General features: G+C 36.0%; 1 protein-coding gene across 10 annotated transcripts in view; it reads left to right on the top strand.

Moving 5' to 3' along the window:
- The window catches only part of Blos3 (Biogenesis of lysosome-related organelles complex 1, subunit 3), a 58,231-nt gene extending 39,904 nt beyond the window's left edge, over positions 1–18,327 (top strand). For 6 of the 10 annotated variants that reach the window (XM_076516417.1, XM_076516415.1, XM_076516414.1 and 3 more), the window contains exon 7: positions 18,110–18,327. In XM_076516417.1, coding sequence (XP_076372532.1) covers positions 18,110–18,262 — 153 coding nt within the window. In that variant the 3' untranslated portion in view covers positions 18,263–18,327. Of the gene's footprint in view, positions 1–6,347; positions 8,336–18,109 lie in introns of those variants that run through there. The other 4 variants (XM_076516424.1, XM_076516421.1, XM_076516419.1 and 1 more) reach the window with 2 other exon arrangements.
- The last annotated feature ends 1,726 nt before the right edge of the window (positions 18,328–20,053 follow it).

The following is a 20,053-nucleotide window of genomic DNA, read 5'->3' as shown; positions in this document are numbered from 1 at the left end:
ATGTTCTTTTAATCAAAATTTATAAATGTTGCCATTAATTCGCCCTCGGTATGGATTCCTGTGCGTAGTGAGGGGACCTACCAGGGAAGGTTCTGTTTTTTTAGTTTACCTCCTCTAGGATCTAAACATCCACCTATGTGTTTGCTGTGCGTGGTGACCCGTGAAGGGGAGGAGAGGATCCTGTTGGTTGAGGGTTTCAACCCTAACACACCACTTTGGCCTTGAATTCCTGTAAATGAGCAGCCTTGGTGTGGCCTCCCTTGGGCCAATTGGCTAGTCCACTTGGGCTAGGGTCAAGTAAGTGTCAGTGTTGGATGTTCTGAACAGGGGTTGTGGACAGTGTATCTGATGCTGTTGTTTGGGTGTAGTGTGTACAAAACCCTGGGTGGAAAATCCTTCTGTTTCCAACCACTTCTTTTTTCTTTATTGTCTTTAATCAAGGAAGGTCTACCGACTTCCATGGATCCTACCCTACATCGATTGGGCTGGTCTTTGCTGTTGGAAGAAAATTCCAGTGAATGAGGACGTGAAGGAATAAGTTTCACATCTTGGGGTGAGAGAAGAAGATGTATCAGAGGAAATGCCTGTACCCAAAACTAAAGAATGTGGATTTTGGGATTTGCTGGAATGTATGTAAGGGACAGAAGATGGATGTTGAAGTTGATTCATCAACTTTTTAACCATGTAAGTCAAAAGACTTTTCATTTGGTTTGAGAACGATTCTTTTGGAGGCACAGAAAGATTCGTCTGCACTCCCACTGGAGAAGTGGAATGAAGCACAGCAGCACACATCTGAGATGAAGTGATGGACAGCAACTTCCAAGTCTCAGGATAAGTAATGTTATTAATCGTTTTCAAATGCTGCACCTCTTTTCCTTCCAACCATTTAGGGCAAGAATGAAAGTAGGATGGGTGAGAGCCATTGCAACTGATGCAATGAGGATCCGTTTCACACTCATACGCATCGTGGTCCTTGCTACCTCAACAAACACACATCAAGAAACTACAACATGATGCCTTTGAGTGACCGAACCTTTGACACTGGAAACATCAGAGAGGGTTTGGAATGTATGGCCGTAATAATGGCCTATAATAAGATAACCTGCCTTGATGGTGGCAGGTAGACGTGGTGATGTAAATGTCAGAATGAGGACATTGGTCGGCATGGTAATTCCACCTTTGCGAGTGGAGATATGCCTCACTGTAGAAACTCCTTGGGTGGAGAAACCAGTGAGTATCTCTGAATTGGGAATTTTCTTCAAATCCTTCTCAACAGTAACTCCTCATGATTAATTCAAAGTAGTGCGAGGTGTAACCTCAATAATTATATCCCTAATCGGCTTTGAAAGCAAAAGGAGTACACTGTATTGAGGTGTGGATGTTTCCACCAATATGTCACCAAATCGAAGCTTCTTTACTGACTTTGGAGAGCCAGCAAGTCCCTCTAGTCCCTTCTGAATGAAAAAGGGAGACATTTGCCCTAAAGGTTTGTCTGAAAGAGAATGTGGTATAAGAAAATGAGGTACAACAGGTGTTACAGATGATGAAGATTGCTGTTCAGAATCTTGAAGACGTGGTGGTATACCTATGTACTGTTTTTCACTACTTTATTTAAGTTTTTATTTGAAGGATCCATAATAAAAAAGGAATATTTTGATGCTCACTGACCCCACCCACCATGGAGCCCTATGGACGTATGACAAGATCCATGGAGGTTGGTAGACCTTCCTTGAATAAAGACAGTAAAGAAAAAAGATGTTGTTGTAAACAGAAGGATTTTCCACCCAATTCGCCTACACATAAATAAAAATGGCCACCTTGATACAATGGAACTGTCGAGGTTTGTGTTCTAATCTGGATGGCATTAAAACACTGACAGCTTCCTACCATCGTGCATGTCTTTCCTTACAGGAAACATTTCTGAAACCTGCCAATACAGTCACCTTTCAGTGGCTTTTTTGTACAGAAATGACAGGCTTTGTGATGGACTAGTGCATGGAGGAGTATGTGCCCACCCTGTCTTTGCCACTCGACACACTCTTGGAGGCCATAGGTATCAGTGTTTCCATGAGTCGTACCATCACTGTTTGTTCTCGCTACCTGTTGCCTGGAGAGACCAATGATAAATCAGACCTTGATGCTCTTATTGAATAGTTGTCGTCTCCCTTTTTAATCCTGGGGAAGTGCAGATGTTGATGGGGAGGGATCTTTCCATTGAGCATATGCTCTCTGATCACAATCTTTCTCTTGTCAGTAGCGGTTCTTATACTTATTTTCATGCGCCTAGTCAGTCCTTTAGAGCTTTTGATTCTCTTCACTATTTTCCCACTTATCATGGAGGGTTGATGATAATTCATGAGGCAGTGATCATTTTCTTATAATTTTGAGAGAGATTGGCTGTGGTCGATGCCACCTGACCCGCGTGCCCCAGTGGAAGCTGGATCAAGCGAACTGGCTTTCTCTCAATGCTCTTGCCGAACATGATCCTGCCATCATCTGTAAGCCTTGAATAGACAACTGTGTGGCAGCAGTAACTGACTGTATTATACAGGCAGCTTCTCAATGTATTCCTCAAATCTTGATACGTTTTTCACAATATCCTCATTCTTGATGGAATCCTGTCTGCCAAATGACACGGAAGGCTCAAAAATGGGCCTGGGATACTTTTCATAGGTATCCCACACTCATACACTGCATTGTTTACCAGCAGGTCCATGCACATGCTTGATGGGCAAGACATTAAAACCAGAAAATCTTTTGGATTAAGTTCACAACCAGCATATTTTCTGCCACCAGTTCCAAAGTCATATGGGACAAGATTTGAAAGTTCAGTGGGCAATATAATTTACCTCTTTCTCGATCTTCCTCTCTGATGGCCAGGAAGTATCTGATATCCAGAGCATTGCTGATATTCTAGGTGAAAGCTTTTGTCAGGTATCTAGAACTTCTGCTTCATCCTCCACCTTCTTAGGCATCAAGACTCCAGCAGAGCGATTACCTCTTTCCATTTGAACTGATTGTTTCTATGACTATAATAATTCCTTTATACTGGCAAAACTCAAACTGGCTCTTTATCAGTCTGGCAGTATATCAATCAGACCTGATGATGTACATTATGAAATGCTGCACCATCTGTCTCCTGCTTCTCTTGCTATTCTTCTGATTTGTTTTTAACCGGATCTGGCAGGACAATGTTCTTCCTGATGCCTGGCACCTCTGTGAGACCTTAGAGAGGATGGTTAATGCTCATCTTGTTTGGTCCCTCAAATGAAACAACCTCCTCTTGCCCATCTAGTGTGGGTTCCAATGAAAGCACTCCACCATGGACCACCTGATTTGACTTGAAACGTCAATTAGAGAATTCTATCTCAAACAACAACAACATCTTGTATTAATATTCTTTGACGTTGAGAAGGCTTATGATACAACATGGAGGTATGGCATTTTGCGAGACCTCCATATATATGTGTTACGTGGTCATTTTCCCATTTTTATTAAAAAAATTTTAATGGACAGGAGATTCCTAGTTTGTTTGGGTTAGACACCATTCCGTTCTTTTCTACATGAACTTCCCTCAGTCCCACAGAGCTGTGTTTTGAGTGTCACACTTTTCAGTACAAAGATTAATGCCATCACTGAACAACTCCCTCTAACTGTTGCAGACAGGCTCTATGTTGACGACTTTCACATCTCACGTTAGTTGTCGAACATGTATTGAGGTATATTGAGCAGCATCTACAGTCTGCCCTCAATCATTTACTGAAGTGGACCACAGCAAATGGCTTCAACTTCTCTCTCTCTATAAAAATGTTTGCATGCACTTTTGCCACCAATGGGGTATTGCCCCTGATCTTGAACTCTGTATCGGTGAAGTTGTGCTGCCTGTGGTTCCTGAGACAAAGTTCTTGGGGCTTATCTTTGATCGTAAGCTGACCTTTATACACACATCAAGCAGCTACAGATCAAATGTACAAGGGCACTGAGCATCCTCCATGTCCTCTCTTCCACCACTTGAGGAGCAGATCGATGTTCAATGCTAAAGATATATCGTACTCTTATTCAATCGAAACTCGACTATGGATCACTGGTTATGGCTCTGCCATAATCTTGGCCTTAAAGATGCTGGACCCCATCCATCATCAAGGACTTTGGCTCTGCACTGGGTCTTTTTGCATTTCCTCAGTTCAGAGCTTATACATGGTCTCACGAACCTTCTTTGCTCCTCTGCCGCTCGCAACTGTCTTTATGTATGCTTCGAAACTTTGTCCTTAACAAAGCATCCCACCTAAGGTTGTGTTTTCCTTCCTCAGTGTATTGTACTTTTTCAGAACAGACAGTCTGCCATTGCTCCTTTTGGCCTTCATATTCAGGTGCAGGTGGATGAATTGGGTATGTTCTTGGATAACACCGCTGTATCCACTGGTCAGCCCATTGGATTTTTACTGTCCCCAAATGTGATCTATCTTTAAGTTATCTGAGAAAAGCAGACACTTCTGATTGGAAATACTGTCTGTTATTTGCTGAACATTTTTTGAACCATCCTTTTATTCCTACTTATACAGATGGTTTGAAATCAGGTTACTGTGTGGACTCTGCCATGGTTTGTTGTGGTTTGGTGGTTGTGCTCAGAATCCCCTCTAGAGCTTCTGTGTTCAATGCTGAACTGTACACCATTTCTCTTGCCCTGCATCACATAGAAGCTAAGCAGTACTCAAACTGCAGTAGTTATATTGACTCTCTTAGTTTTCACTGGCCCTGGAATCGCTTCATGTTAGTTCACACCCTGTTTTTGCTGATATTGAAAACCAACTGGCCCATTTCTCTTTAACATCTACTTCTATCCAGTTTCTATGAATACCAGGCCACGTTGGTATTTGTGAGAAGGAGCTCGCTGACACCACAGCTAAATCTGTCTGCTTTGGCACTATCACCGCTGTGCCTGTCCCATACATAACTATAGTTCTGTATTCAAGGCTCGGCTCCGTGCCAGGTGGCAGTCGACTTGGAGTAAGCAACATGAAAACAAGCTTTTCCAAATAAAATTCTCTGTTGAACTTTGGCTGTCTTGCTTCTGTAAGGATTGGAAAGAGAGAGTTGTTCTTTCTAGACTATGCATTGGCCACAGTTTTTCAACTCATAATTTTCTTTTATCTGGGACTGATGCACCAATGTGTAGTCTGTGTAACACTCAGGTCACAATAAGCCACATTTTATTTTGTTGCCATCCTTATGACTCTCAACAATGGCACCATTTTAAACATCTTCTGTCCCAAAGTTTATTATCCATAATGTTAGACAGTGTTATTGGTGATGATGACACAGTCCATCTAGTTTGATTTGAAATTAGAAAAATAACATCAAATAACTTGAAACCAGAACTGGAAAGGCCAACTTCAGGTGACTAACACTGCTGTTTGAACTCCCCATTAGTCATCTTGGTGAGTTGTTATTAAACTTTTGCCACAAGTCTTTTAAAACTATTACTTTTACTTTTTGTAAATGGCCATAATGTCAAATAACTTGGAACCTGGACTGGAAAGGCCAACTTCAGGTAACTGACAGTGGTTTTCAAACTTACCTGTTAGTCTTCCTGGTGAGTTATGATAATTTCAGTTATGCTACAGAAAGTCCTTTACAACTTGATTTACTGTAGTTTTTCTCTTACGTTGTAGACTTAATGTAAACATTGGTTTTATGCTATTTATGTTGTTTTTTTTAAACTTTGTTTTGTTTTACTTTAATTTCCTTTTGTGAATTTTACTAAATTTACTTTAATTTTAACTTTTTACAGGATGTTTGGCACAGATAGCTTAGCTGTTTGTGCCATAAAACACCAAATCAACCAACCAACCACTATTAATTCTGGCAATCCTTAATGATGAATTATTGAAGAGACTGATAGAGGATTAATATTTAATTACATAAGAACTATTCAGTCAGTAGTATCTAAGATTTCACATGATGAATTTTTTGTTTATTTGTAACCATTAATTAGAAAGGGATGATAAAAGTGCACATCACTAGTGTGTTGTTTGCAATCATAATTGTGTGTTAAAATGCATTAGATTTATATGTGTATGTCAGATTCTCTTTTAAGGTTAAAAGTGTTTGGAAATATTTTGAAGTACATCTACTTCATTGATAATTTTGACTTTCATACACTTATGTTAGGTAAGTTTACTGATAAGTAAAACTTCTTTGAGAAATTGTTTATCAACTAAAACATTTTTGGTTTAATGTCTACATCTTTTATTGTGGAAATTTGCATAGTAGGGAACAAAATTGTTTCATGAAGAGTGTTTAAAGATCTGTTGAGGAATGTACTTCTTTATGAAAACTTATTCTAGAACATGTGTTACACAGGAGCTGGCATCTTCCATGCGTAAGGTGACTAATGATATGTTCCAGTTAGAAGACAGGCTTGATGCAGTGCTGCAAGACACCTGTTTACCAGATTTTCGGTTTATGTTGGTTCCTGCATTGTAAAAATGTGAAACAGGGCTCCTATTTTTGTTTTGCAAAAGCTGCAATCCTTCTCAGAACTAATTGTTTCATTTTCAGGCAACAAATTTAAGTTGTGCATGATTAATAGGCCACATTTGATTAAAAAATATTTAAAATAATTTAATATAAAAAATTTAAAAAGCTTTTCATCTTTGTTATGTTCTAAAATTAAAATATTTCTTTATATGTTATATGCTTATAAAATCTAATGTATAAACTTGACAAATTGAAAAGTTAAGGTTTTTTAAAGTATTGGGTTTGTCATGTAAGTCATTTGTCTTATGATAAAGTTGAATATATTACCAAACACCAGCAACAGTTACGACTTTCATTAAAACTCTTTGTCTTCCAATGTTATCATAAGTTGTGTGTTAAACATTTTTCCAAAACCATCAATATTCCAACAGCTGCTTCAGAATGATCATGTTTATCATTTTCCAACAACTAGTTCAGAGTGATTGTGTTTATCATTTTCCAAGAACTAGTTCAGAGTGATTGTGTTTATCATATTCCAACAACTAGTTCAGAGTGATGACGTTTATCATATTCCAACAGCTAGTTGAGAGTGATGACGTTTATCATATTCCAACAGCTAGTTGAGAGTGATGATGTTTATCATATTTCAACAGCTAGTTCAGAGTGATCATGTTTATCATATTCCAACAGCTTGTTGAGAGTGATCATGTTTATTATATCCCAACAACTAGTTCAGAATGATCATGTTTATTTAATAGTTTAATTCTTGCTCACAATTTCTCTTTTTAAAAAAAGGGAAGTTTATGTTTTGATCGTTATTAAAAGTTACTAACCCTGATGTATTTGTAGGTGAGCCAATGTTACAAACTTTGATAAGATGAGGAAGCAATGATATGAAACAGCTTTTCACCAGGTTTAATTTTAAGTTTTCTGTTTAATTTTAAAACACCAGATTTTTTTATATATGCTTCTTTTTGAAACAAACATTTTTATGTATTATACTAGTGGCCAAGAATTTGTTGAGTACATTTTTCTTTCGTATTGTAAATTAAAAATAATATTGATAATGTTGCCAACTCTAAAATTAAGTCACTTTTTTATGAGAAGTGTGATAAATATATTAATTATTACACATGGTTATCCATATGTACAACTTTATGCAGAACTGTATGTTTTAAACTTTGATACTTTTTGCAAAGTTGTCATTTTAAGATAGATTCACTGATTTCTAAAGGTAAATATTAATGTGTTAATAATGTGTGTGTACCATTTACCCAGATGTGTTCTTATTATGTATTTGTGCTAGTTCTCACAAGAAAACAATTTAAGTACCTTAAGGTTTATGATAGATTATGAAATTTAATTGTTGCACATGTTGCTTTTCTCTGGTATGACATCAGCACACATGTTCAATACTGTTATCACATTGGTATATGCACATCAGTTTTGCTTTTGGTATCACACTAATATACACACCCACCTCTTCTTGTTTCATAACTGCGCATACACTTCACTTTTACTTTTGTTATCACACCAGCATACAAATGTCATCTTTAATTTTGGTACCAAACCAGTATACAAATATTGTGTTTATTTTTGGTATCACACCAGTACAAATTTTCATGATTACCAAAATACTTATGCACACACATTGTGTGCTACTTCCAGTAAATAAATTGTTTAGTTGCATTGAGTAAGTAAGTCATTATTTAGGAAAGTTTAGGTATGATTCTTTATTATGATATAGCACAAAAGGTTTTATTGCATTAAACAAATATTAAGTTGAGATATATGTATTGAATGAATGTACTTTATTGTTCCTTTATACTGAAATAAATATGCAAGAATAAAAAAATGATAAATGTTTATTCAGTATATGTAAAGTACAAGGCCTAAATACTAAAATAAGAAATTTTCAGAGTTGTTCTTCTGCGAAGAAATCCAAAAAAATGCAAGAAGTGTCAAGTTTTCTAAAACTGTAAAAATGCAATACTATATATATATATATATAATAAATAAATACTTAAAGATGAAAGTGTTGATAGAGTAAATAATTGTTACCAAATAAATTCATTTCTCACCATAAGCAGCATCAATGTTAAGAAATTCTAGTAACTTAGCCTGCCACTATAATATAAAGTATCTAGTGAAAACATTAATATTACACAACCTGTTGATTGAATTTCTTTGTTTCAGTATTATTACAAACCAGGTAAAATACTGAATAATGTTTTGAGTTAAGAAATTACTGTTGACATGATATGTTTCCAGTCAATTTTACCAGTTCTGCTCAAACTGCTTAAAAATTGATCTTAGGTAAATTTCCATGTATGATGAATTTAAGATGTTTTATTATAAAAACAATAACAGTTGGTATGAATACTGTTGGGCTAACTTATTGTGATTCTTTAAGATAGAGTTTGTGTTGGTTTTTCTTTTGTACTAGTGCCATATGCAAGTATAATATTTTATGTAAGATATGATTTTAATTATCGCAATATTGGTCAATCTGACCTGACCATTGTTAATTCAATAGGATGAATATTGGCAGTGATTAATAGTTTTTTCTGATGTATGTAAGTCAACTAACTATTTATCTTACATTACATTGGTGTAGCAGACTCTGCACCTCCCATCCCATGGTGTGATGCGAGTGTAATAATTAATTGTCGAGCTTGCATCTCATATAATGATATTTCTGTAAATGTTGAAAATATTTACACATTAATCTGAAAGTAATTTAATTGCAAGTCATTCACATTTATTTTTCTTCCATGTTACAGTACTTATGTGGATATATATTAACAAATGTGTTTATATTTATGTTTGTGCAGAGAGTTCTACTTTAAATAACAGTTGACTAGCTATTTTCACTGAATTTTGCTTTAATGAAAAAATGACCACCTGTGCAAAGAAAAATGTATTTCACTTGCTTTTGTCTGCACCACACTTTCAATGTATGTATGCTTCTTAGAAACCTTACAGAATTTTGCTGAAAATAATACTGCTGTTATATTTTTCTTTATGCCTATTGTAGAAATATGAGTCAAAGAACACTTGATGTTTTAGTTTGAGGAAACTTTGATCTTCTTTTTATTCTAATCATTTGCTGAATTTTTAGGTAATTAGAATTATTTTAGATATATGTTTCCAACTACCACATTACCTCCTTTCACATAATTAGCTGTTCTTGTTTGAAAAAAGTTTTCTATGCATGCTGCAAGCCTTTTGCTTCCCCACCATTGGAAGTGACTCATTCCAATGTGTCTCATGTAAATAAAACTGCATCATCCTTCCATCAGTGAGAGGGCCATACTTTTGTTATGCATGTAACTCATCCTATTCAATTCTAACGAATTATCACTTATCATTTGACAGTGCTCATGTTTAGATGTTTTAAATTTTGCACATGTGCTTCATTTTTGTAACTTTAACAGTTATACTTCCAAAGCAGTTTTGATTATTTTTGTTATACAGCAAATGAATTTGTTTTCAATTTACTTTCCAGTCTTCATTTCTTTTATACATTTGTATTTATGTATTAAATGCTTTGCTTGATTTATTATTTACCATGAATTTCAAGTTTAATGTGACTACTTTGGGTCTCCCAACTATTATAAGCACTTTTTCATTGGCTTTTGGGTGTGAGCAACCTGTTATTGGATATATCTGCAATTTAATGCTAAGAGATTGATTGTTAGAAGTTGCTCTTGAATTTGCTCCACTTCCTTGAGAACAATCCAAACCTGTTTGTTCTGATGAAGATTTTGGTAGTCATTTTCCATCACTGGATTTTGCTTTGTCTTCCTGTGCTCCATCTGTGAAATGAAGTAGGCCTAATATGGCTTTGTTAGATATGGTTTCTCAGGTATGTGATGCTTTATCCCTTTCCCTGATTTCCCATGGTCCTCATCCTTTGTTGCACAATGGTTCTTTTACTTATTAAATTTTTCCACTTTCATGGATATTAGGGTTCATGCTGAGCATTTGCTTCTCAATCTCCACTAGCTGCAGATCAGTTTTCTTTGGCATACTACTGTGCAGGCTGTTCATTTCTAGATTCTTACTTCTCAGAGTTTATTTTGCTGATTTGGGAGGCACTCAATAATTTTCTGGTGCATTTAACCCATATTTAACAGATGTCCAGTATTTACACCTTTGTGTTACTTTTACCTTTTTTCTATGGTGTTTATCTACCATACATCACTTTTCAGAGGCTGTCTACAGAAATCCTGAGGATTTATTGGTGGACAGCCTCTCTTTTCATTTTTGCATTAGTTGTTTTTCATCCTTAGTGTCAGCCTTACACATGTTGTTTCTTTGTCATTGGGATCTTCTGGGTCATGATGCAGCCTTGTTACAGGTTCATTTTTCACCCACTTATCCTAGACAATTACATGTATCATCTTTTCTTAAGCAGGATGTTTCTGACCAAATATTGGACACTTTAGAATCACGTGTGGAATCATTGCTTCATCACTTTCTTTTTTCTTTGATGGCTCACTTTTGCAGTCAGAATTATGATAAACCTATATTCCTGTTTCTTGTTCAAGTCCTTTACACCCCTTACCTCTTGTTTTTCAGGGGTTTTCTTATCATGTCGTCTCCTTTGATGTAGAGTGGCATGATGCCAACAGTACCAGTGACTACCCATTGGGTTCTTGTTCAGTGGAAGCTTGAATATGTGACATTCTTCCCCTTATCAATATTTTGTCACAGACCAGTGAGCTATTTGGGGTCTCTCAGATGGATTGGTGCTACAAGTTTGTTTTCCTTCTCCTTTGTCACAGGCACTCAATTCCTTCCTCTTACCACCCAACATCTGTCAAAGGCAGTTCAAGATCTTGTTTCAACAGGCCATTCAGCCTGTGAATAATCTTTTCCCAGTTTTCGTCCAAGCTTTTCAATATCCCCCAAAAGACTGGAGACTAGTAGCCTGTCATAGAGCTTTCCTGACCCAATAAACTTCTAACCCTTGGAGGGGGATTTTCTTTAGGTTTATGGATAACCAAGATGGATGCAGCAAATGATTACTTGCATATATCAATAGCTCGGAGTTATGACCATATCTGTAGTTTATCTTTCAAGAGGTGATTTATCAGTTTTTCACACTACCCTACAAACTTACTTTGCCCTATGTATTTGTGTTGATTGGTTCCAGCTTTTGCTTGTCATCTTTATATTCTCAGGTTATGTTTTTATTATTATATGGATGATGGCTACTGTTAGCTCACTCCAAACAGAATTTTTCCTGTCATACTCTTCAGCTACTGCAGGAGGTGGCTTAAATGGGTTGGTTAATCAAATTAGAAAAGTCTTTTCCTTTGACCTACCCATTATATGATTAATTTGGATGTTTATTTCAACACTCATCTCATTCGAGCCCAACCTTCTCCTTTTCAACTTGTTTAATGGAACCTTCAGTTACCATACTCTTACTGCTCCCTCTCCTAATGTTCTCGAGATTTTATCACTTACGGAGTGGTGGTCTTCCACGGCTGCACCTATTCCCTTAAATCATGCTTATTTGCGAACTCTTCAGTGTGTTCTTCATGACCAGTGGAATCTTGTACATGATCCTTTGCAGGTTCTTATTACCCTCCCTTTTACAATAGTTGATGATCTAAATTGATGGTTGGACAGGACCTACATGTCAGCAAGTGTCCTGCTTTCACCTCCTCATCGGATTTTACATGTTTTTATAGACACTTCTCTCCAGTGATGGTGAGCATGGATCAATAAACAAGAGGCTTGTGGATGTTAGTTTGCAGTCTTATCAACTCTCTGGAGCTTTTTGCTGTCTTTTAGACCTACTATCACTTCCTCTTTCTGTCCAAGCATCATCTGGTAATGATTCATTCAAACAATTTCACAGTGGTTGTTTATCTCAATTACCAATGTGACACCGATTCTCAATCTTTGTGTTTTCACACATTAGATCTTCTTTTCTGGGCCCACAAGCAGATATACATATAATTGTGTGTCATGTTCTAGGTGCTTTCAATCTTGTCATAGATCATCTTTCCTGTTCAGACAATCTTTCTAATGGAGTGGTCTCTCGATCCTTAGGTTTATCCAACAGCTTTGCCTTCAGTGGAGCCCTCCTCACATTGATGCATTTCTCATGTCCCTCAATCGTAAACTCCTGTTTTGTTCTCTGATTGCTCATTCTTTTGCCCGAAGGTTGGACTAACAAATATCTATTTGTTTATCCTCCCATTCAGCTCCTTCACTGGATGACTTTGAATACGGTATGATGAAGTTTCTATATTTTCTGTTTACTTCCTCTGGGACCTGAACGTCTGCCTACATGTTTGTCATGCATAGTGACCCATGCAAAGCAGGAGAGAATCCTGGTAGTTAACGGGTCTAATTCCAACATATCACTGGCCTTGTAGATGGGTGGCTACACCCCAGGGTCAATTAGCTGGTCCTGGTGGGCTAAGGTCAACTGAGTATCAGTGTTAGGTGTTCTCAATGAATATTGTAGGCATTGTCTGTGATGCTGGTGTTTGGGTACAGTGCTCACGAAACAGTGGTGTTACTGCAGCATCCTTGTTTGTCATTGTAGTTCTGCCCATTGTAGAATTCCTTGGTTAGTGAGATCAGTAGGCACTGAATCTTCCTCCCTTTAATTTGAATACCCCAAATCCATAAACAAATTATTTCATGTGCCAACAACCCTTTTCACTGCTCTATCAGAACATGGTCCTGCCTTTATCCTTCTACCATCATTAGAGATGGTAGCAACAACTGACTGTATCATCCAGACAGCTTCTCAATCTAATTATAAGATCTTGACACATTTTTCACAGTATCTTCGCCCATAGTGAAGTTCTGCCTGTAGGAGGCATGGAGGGCTGAGAAATGAGCTTGGAATACCTTTCAATGGCATCCCCTTATTTCTAACACCATCCTTGTTTGGCAAGCGAGGTGTCAAAGCCAAAAAGAATCTCATTTAGAGCTTTTCTCATGCACCTGATACTGCTATTTCTTCCCCCACTTTTTTGCCCATGAAGTCTGATGGAGCAATTACCTCTTTCCTTTCAAACTGATAGTCTCAACGACTATAATCCCCCTTTACATTGGTGGAATTCAAACTTGCTCTTATCAATCTGGCAGTAGATTGGTTGGACTTGATGATATTTACAGTGTGATGCTGTGCCATCTCGCTCCTGTCTCTCTTGATCTCTCCTTTTTTATAACCAGGTCTGGCAGATAATATTTTCTCTGATTCTTGGCGCCAGATTACCATCCTCCCTTTCTCTAAGTCTGGGGAGGATCCCGAAATTCCTTCTAACTATCGTCCAATTGCTTTGACTAACTTTTCTCTAAGGTCTTAAATAGGTAGTTTAATGCTTGTCTTGTTTGGTTCGAGGAACCAAACATTCTATCTCCCACCCAGTTTGGGTTCTATCAATAGCATTTGACTGTGGACCACCTGATTCAACTTGAAACGTTGATCAAGAAAGCTCTCCTCAAGATGGAACATCTTGTTTTCATGTTCTTTGGCCTCGAGAAAACTTACGATCCTCCTAAAGCAGTTTTGCGGGACCTCCTTTTCTATAGGTTGTGTGGCCATTTACCTATTTTCGTCCAAAATCCTTTACTGAACAGGCGATTCCAAGTGTATGTGGGTTCAACACTTTCCCATTCTTTATCACAGGAGCTCAGAGTCTGTCATGGCTGTGTCACGAGTGCCACACTTTTCAGTATCAAGATTAATGCTGTCATTGCACAACTTCCTCCTACTTTTTACAAATAGGCTCTATGTCAATGACTTTCCCATCTTGTGTTGGTCGTAAAACATGGGGTTTATTGAGTTGCAGCTTCAGATTTTTCTCAATCAATTGTTGAAGTGGACCTCAGCAAACAGTTTTAACTTTTCTTTTTCCAAAACCATTTGCGTGCACTTTTTTCACCAATGGGGCATACACTGATCCCAAGCTCCATCACAGTCGTATTGTTCTTCCCGTGGTCCCCGAGGCAAAGTTCTTGGGGCTTGTTTTTGACTGTAAGCTGACTTTCATTTCTCACGTCAAGCAGCTACATGTTAAATGTGCAAGAATACTGAACATCCTCCATGTACTCTTTTCCACTTTTTGGAGAGCAGATCGATGTTCTTGCTCAGGATCTATCATATCTTCATTTGCTTCAAACTGATTCTGCCAAGACCTTGGTCTTGAAAATGCTGGACTCCACCATCTTCCATTCTTGTTGGATTGTGAGTCAGACTGACATAAGCAATTCACAGTTATATCTTGAGAATAATATGTTTTTAACACGTTCAGTTTTTATGCACAAGAGACTCTTAGGATTGGCTGAAAGCTTGTTTCATTCTTTGTATAAATACACAATAAAGTTGGAACTATAGTGAACGTTCATTTTCCAGTATAGATGTCACCATTTATAGAAATCCTATAACAGAGAATGAAAATTAACAAGCAAACATTTGAACACAGGTCATCAAATCGAGTTATTTTCATGATAATCATAACCTGAAGTACTGGCTTTATATACTAACAAACAAAGAATATTTATTCACAAGTATACTATTTACAATGTTACAAACATAATTTTTCATAGTTGCTATACACTTCTTGAAAATTAGCTTATAAACATTTTACAAGTAACACAAACTGAGCTGAGACCTGTTCCATTGTAGATTATACTGTAGGATTTAACTCTCCCAGGTCAAAGTAATAGTGATTTAACCTAGATTATTATATGCAATACACAAGGGCAGTAATCATGAGGCCAGTGATGCTGGGTCCAAGAAAACTTTGTGTGAAAAATATTTGCCTACCATGGGCATATTAAATTTGTTGACCTGAATTTTGGTCAACGACTTCTCTCAATTATTTCGTACCTCATTATTTGTTTATTGTTAGCCTAATATTTATACTGCATTTTCATTATCGCTTTGTTTTTTATCTTATTGAAAATATCGGGTAAAGTGCTTCATTGTTGATAAGTCAAGTAGCTTAAACTCCACTTTTTCACTTATCTCTTCATGTTGTAGTTCTTGGTGATTACATTCGAATCAATTTTATCTGAACTTCACATTTATTTACTTAAGCGTACCACTCGCTAGTACAGCGGTAAGTCTACGGATTTATAACGCTAAAATTAGTGGTTCGATTCCCCTCGGTTGGCTCGGCAGATAGCCTGATGTGGCTTTGCTATAAGAAAACATACACATACTTAATAGTTTTCAATATTCTGTGATTTAATCATTAGTTAGCTTCATTGATTGAATTGATGTCTTTAATCTCTGTCTTCTAACAGGTGTAAGCTGCTCCAATTGGAAAACAGTATTTAAAGACACCGTTTCTTATTGTATAAGTAAGCAGTAGGCCCAGAATATGGTTAGACCTAAGTAGCTAGGTTATATTGAATATATCTACATCTTTTGATTCTCCATTCTCGAAACCTTTAAATTTTATTCGAGAAAAAGACTTAATCGTCGCTAAAAATATAAGTAACAGTATTTAATTTTTTAGAATATTTTTGGTTTTTAAAGGGAAATTGAAAATCCTTATCTGTGGAAAACCCATAATTACTTGTAGAGTTACACTGGCCCACTTATCAGCTGTAAATAAGTCGTTGAAAGTTTGACGTGCGTTTGAGGGATATAGAATAGAAGTCATCCAAGTACAAAATAGGAAGTTCCACAGCTTGTATTGTAATAATGGAGACAAAAGAGAATAATTTTCTTGCAAATACTATACAAATCTGAGATAATAATTTAAAACTCTGGATACAGCTATGATAATCGATAGTGTGACAGTTTTTGAACATACGTTTGACTTGTTTTAAATATGTTATTTTAAAACAAGTTTATTGTGTGCTATTCGTTTATTGTTGATATTTATAACCAAGTCGCAGCCACCTTCTGTAAAGAATGTGGCCCTATAAAACCTGATACTGTTTAACTCAAAAATGTCAAGTTTTGTACTTTGGTGATTCTATTCTGTATCCTTCATTTAATTATGTTTGTCAAATTGTCAGTAAATTATATATACATTTGCTAAATGGGCGAGTACAGGCTTACAAGTAATTATGGATTTTTCACAGGATAAAAACTTTCCAAGTCTCTTCAAAGAACACAAACAAATGATACAATATATCCTAGAAATTTAAAATACTGTTATTTGCCTTGTTAGTGACGACTAGTCTTTCTCTTGAACAGAATACATAGTCTTCGAGAACGGAGTATCAAAAGATACAGATATGATTTGTTTAGGCCTGTCACTCGATTAGAGTGATTAGATGTAGCACCATTTAATATAACATTTTTACATGGTGAACAGTATGCACCTGTGCTAGGTTAGGTGTTATTTGTTTTAAATTTCGTGCAAAGCTACAGGTAGGCTATCTGCGCTAGCCCTCCCTAATTTAGCTGTGTAAGAGTAGAGGGAAAACAAAGTCATCACTACCAATCGCCAACTCTTAGGCTACTCTTTTACTAACGAATAGTGGGATTGATCGTTACATTATAATGCCCCAACGGCTGAAAGGGCGAGCATGTTTGGTGTGACAGGGATTCGAACCCGCTGCGACCCTCAGATTAGAGTCGAGTGTTTTAACCACCTGTCCATGTGCTAGGTTAGAGTGGGACTGCATCTAATTACAATATTTTAATGCATGTCAATCAAATTTGCACTCTACAGTGCATAATAGGCTCATCTTTGTCACATACAAACTCTTATCTCTTTCTCTTTAAAATTAAGTAGACGCTGACGAATAACTTTTATTAAGGGATACCTAAAAAAAGATGAAATGTTTTTTTCCTTACAATGGCAACAGCCTCCCCCTTAATCCGCCGCTGGATGTGATTGATCAGTAATTTATAGAAATAAGTATTCGAAGTAACCCAAAGTGAGGCTACTTATCAAAACATGGAACCTCAGCATACCCTATTTTTTCATACTGATATTCAGTCAATTTTAATAGATTTCAAATGGCTAAGTTTTCCCACTCCCACAGAAAAAAAAAAAAAGTGTTCAAATAGGCCAGTATACACTACTCCAGGTTGATTTTTTTTAGTTTTTCTCAATTTTTTATGATGAAAATGTATACAGTGATATACCTATACTCACTTCACAATCAAAAATTCTATTTCTGTATTTTTTATTTAATTATTTAGTATTTTAAGAAGACTAGTGTGCAAAATTGAAAGTACTTCAACTACTATATCTGTCATATCAGAAAGATGTATAATTAATACACATAACTAAATTATAAAATACAAATAATGCATAACACAGCTGAAAGTGTAAAACCTCCAGGAGGGGGGGGGAGTCAATGTCTCCCATGTGTGAAATAGCAATTCGTTCGTACCACTTTAAAGTCGCCACTTTATGTCTTCTCGTGCTACTGGACCAATAACTTATATCAAATGGTTTAAGCCTTCAATCACTCAATTGCTTTATTATATCAGTGTAGAGTTGCTGGAAATCAAAGGCGATATTCATGTTGGTCAAGCTGTATATTTCTGGTTTTGATTTTATAAGTTCTATGGCATGGTTACATTTTTACTTCTAAGACATTGTTAATTGCAGTAAAGGCTATGGATGTAATTTACTTTTTTCACGCCATATACATCATTGATTTTATATGGTTCCAGTGCATCCTTTCGCATACACGAGACATTGGTGATGACAAAACGCCCTCTTCTGATGCGATTCTATCTCTTTTGGACGCCAAAGAAGCTGATGATGCCTTTATTGATAACACCGGAGGAAGATATTCAGGAAGCGTACCAACAATAAAAATATAAAAAATAAAACCATAATTGCAATGTTTAAAAATATATTTATGAGCAATACATGGCTGAAAAAAAAGGTAAGATATACAAAATATTTACAGCAGAGAATTTTGATCAACAATTTAAATAAAATAGAATATATTTAAATAGAAACTTAACATAATTAGCAAACAAAACATTATATGATGTAAAGAAGATATAAGCGGAAGCAAATGTTATGTTTGCTTTATTACAAAATACAAAAGTGTTAATGAGAAAACAGGAAAATAGTAGGCGTAGAGAATAAGAAATGAAGATCCAGAAGGGATGAAAAGGCATACATGTAAATTAAAATATCTGGTGTTGTTTTAGAAGCCCCCCAGCGGCATGTCTGCGAATTTGCAACGCTAGAAATCAATTTTCGATATCCATAGTCGGCAGAGCACAGATAACCTGTTGTGCAGCTTTGTGCTTAATTACAAACAAATAAATTTGTTATAGATATAAGATATATAGGTATACGTTAAAAATAACTGAACTTCAAGCTTATAAAAGTGTTGTATTAAATAATATTTCAGACTTATGTATATTTTTGATCACATACATACATTGAATTTTTTTTTAAAGATATGATACCTGAATACTAGAAGTTTCTGAGAAAACGTGAAAATAGAGGTATTAATTAATACTCTACGTGTAATATTAACTGAAAGATAGGTTATTCAATTGAAATTCTGCCTGATTTTATGAATATTACAGTTCCTCGGCTGAAAATATTCTAACATCAACAACGACAATGGAACTGCAAATTGCCTGCAAAGTGTTCAAATAACACGTAAAAATTTAAACAACACCAATTCAAACGATATAATGAAAATTAAAGAACTAATGGAGAGAAATATAAACAGAAATTTTTCTTCCTACCATTATGATCCACTCAAGCTGGCTTAGCATGACAAGGCGGTTTGGGCTCTCAACTGCAATTTCTGAGAGTCGGGGGTTCATTTTTTCGCACCACCAAACAAGATCGCCATTTCATCCATGGAAGTGCTATAATGTGACGGTTAATTCCACTATTTAATAGTAAAAGATAAGCTCTAGATTTGGCTGTGGGTGATGATGACTAACTAACTTCTCTCTGATCTTTCACTGCTAAATCAGGGATGGCTAGCATGAATAACTCCTATAATTTTGCGAGAAATTCAAACAAACAAACAGAACATCCACCAAGACACATTTCTTAATCTAAACTAGATAATACATATTTGTGACAATGTCCTCTAGAGTAGATGTATTAGGGACAACAATAATAATACTTTGGTATCATAGTACAGTAAGGTAGTCCTTATTTGTATGTCAAAAATTGTAAAGCTCTCACGCCTTAATTTTGCTCTAATGTACAAAAGAAAAATATCAAACTTCATCCATTTATGACCACATTTAAATGAGGTTAAGGTTTTAAATCACAGTGTACTGATAACATTTATTCTATGTAATATAAAACATACTTGCTATGTATTATAAATCATTTATTTAAAGTATATTATTATTTTATTGCATGCACAATGATGTAATTAAGTGATTCATATATGATGTTGAAGTGTGCTTAGTTATTTTTACATTATTATTACTTCCCTTTTGGTATTAGAAAAATGTCTTCTACAATTATGTGTAACCTAAAAGGTGGAAGTGTTTCTGTTCTTACTTATTTATTTTGTTGGCATTATGTTACTAAATAAGTGTCACTCCCTTTCATTATTGTCATTCACCACATTCAAGAGTTAAACTGTTTTTAGTGCCTTCTTGTAGTCATATTGGAATTCC

The sequence above is a fragment of the Tachypleus tridentatus genome, chromosome 7 (assembly GCF_004210375.1).
Source record: "Tachypleus tridentatus isolate NWPU-2018 chromosome 7, ASM421037v1, whole genome shotgun sequence".
NCBI classification, from domain to species: Eukaryota; Metazoa; Arthropoda; class Merostomata; order Xiphosura; family Limulidae; genus Tachypleus; species Tachypleus tridentatus.
Note: the sequence above shows the minus strand (reverse complement) of the source record. Positions and strands in the feature narration are given on the sequence as shown.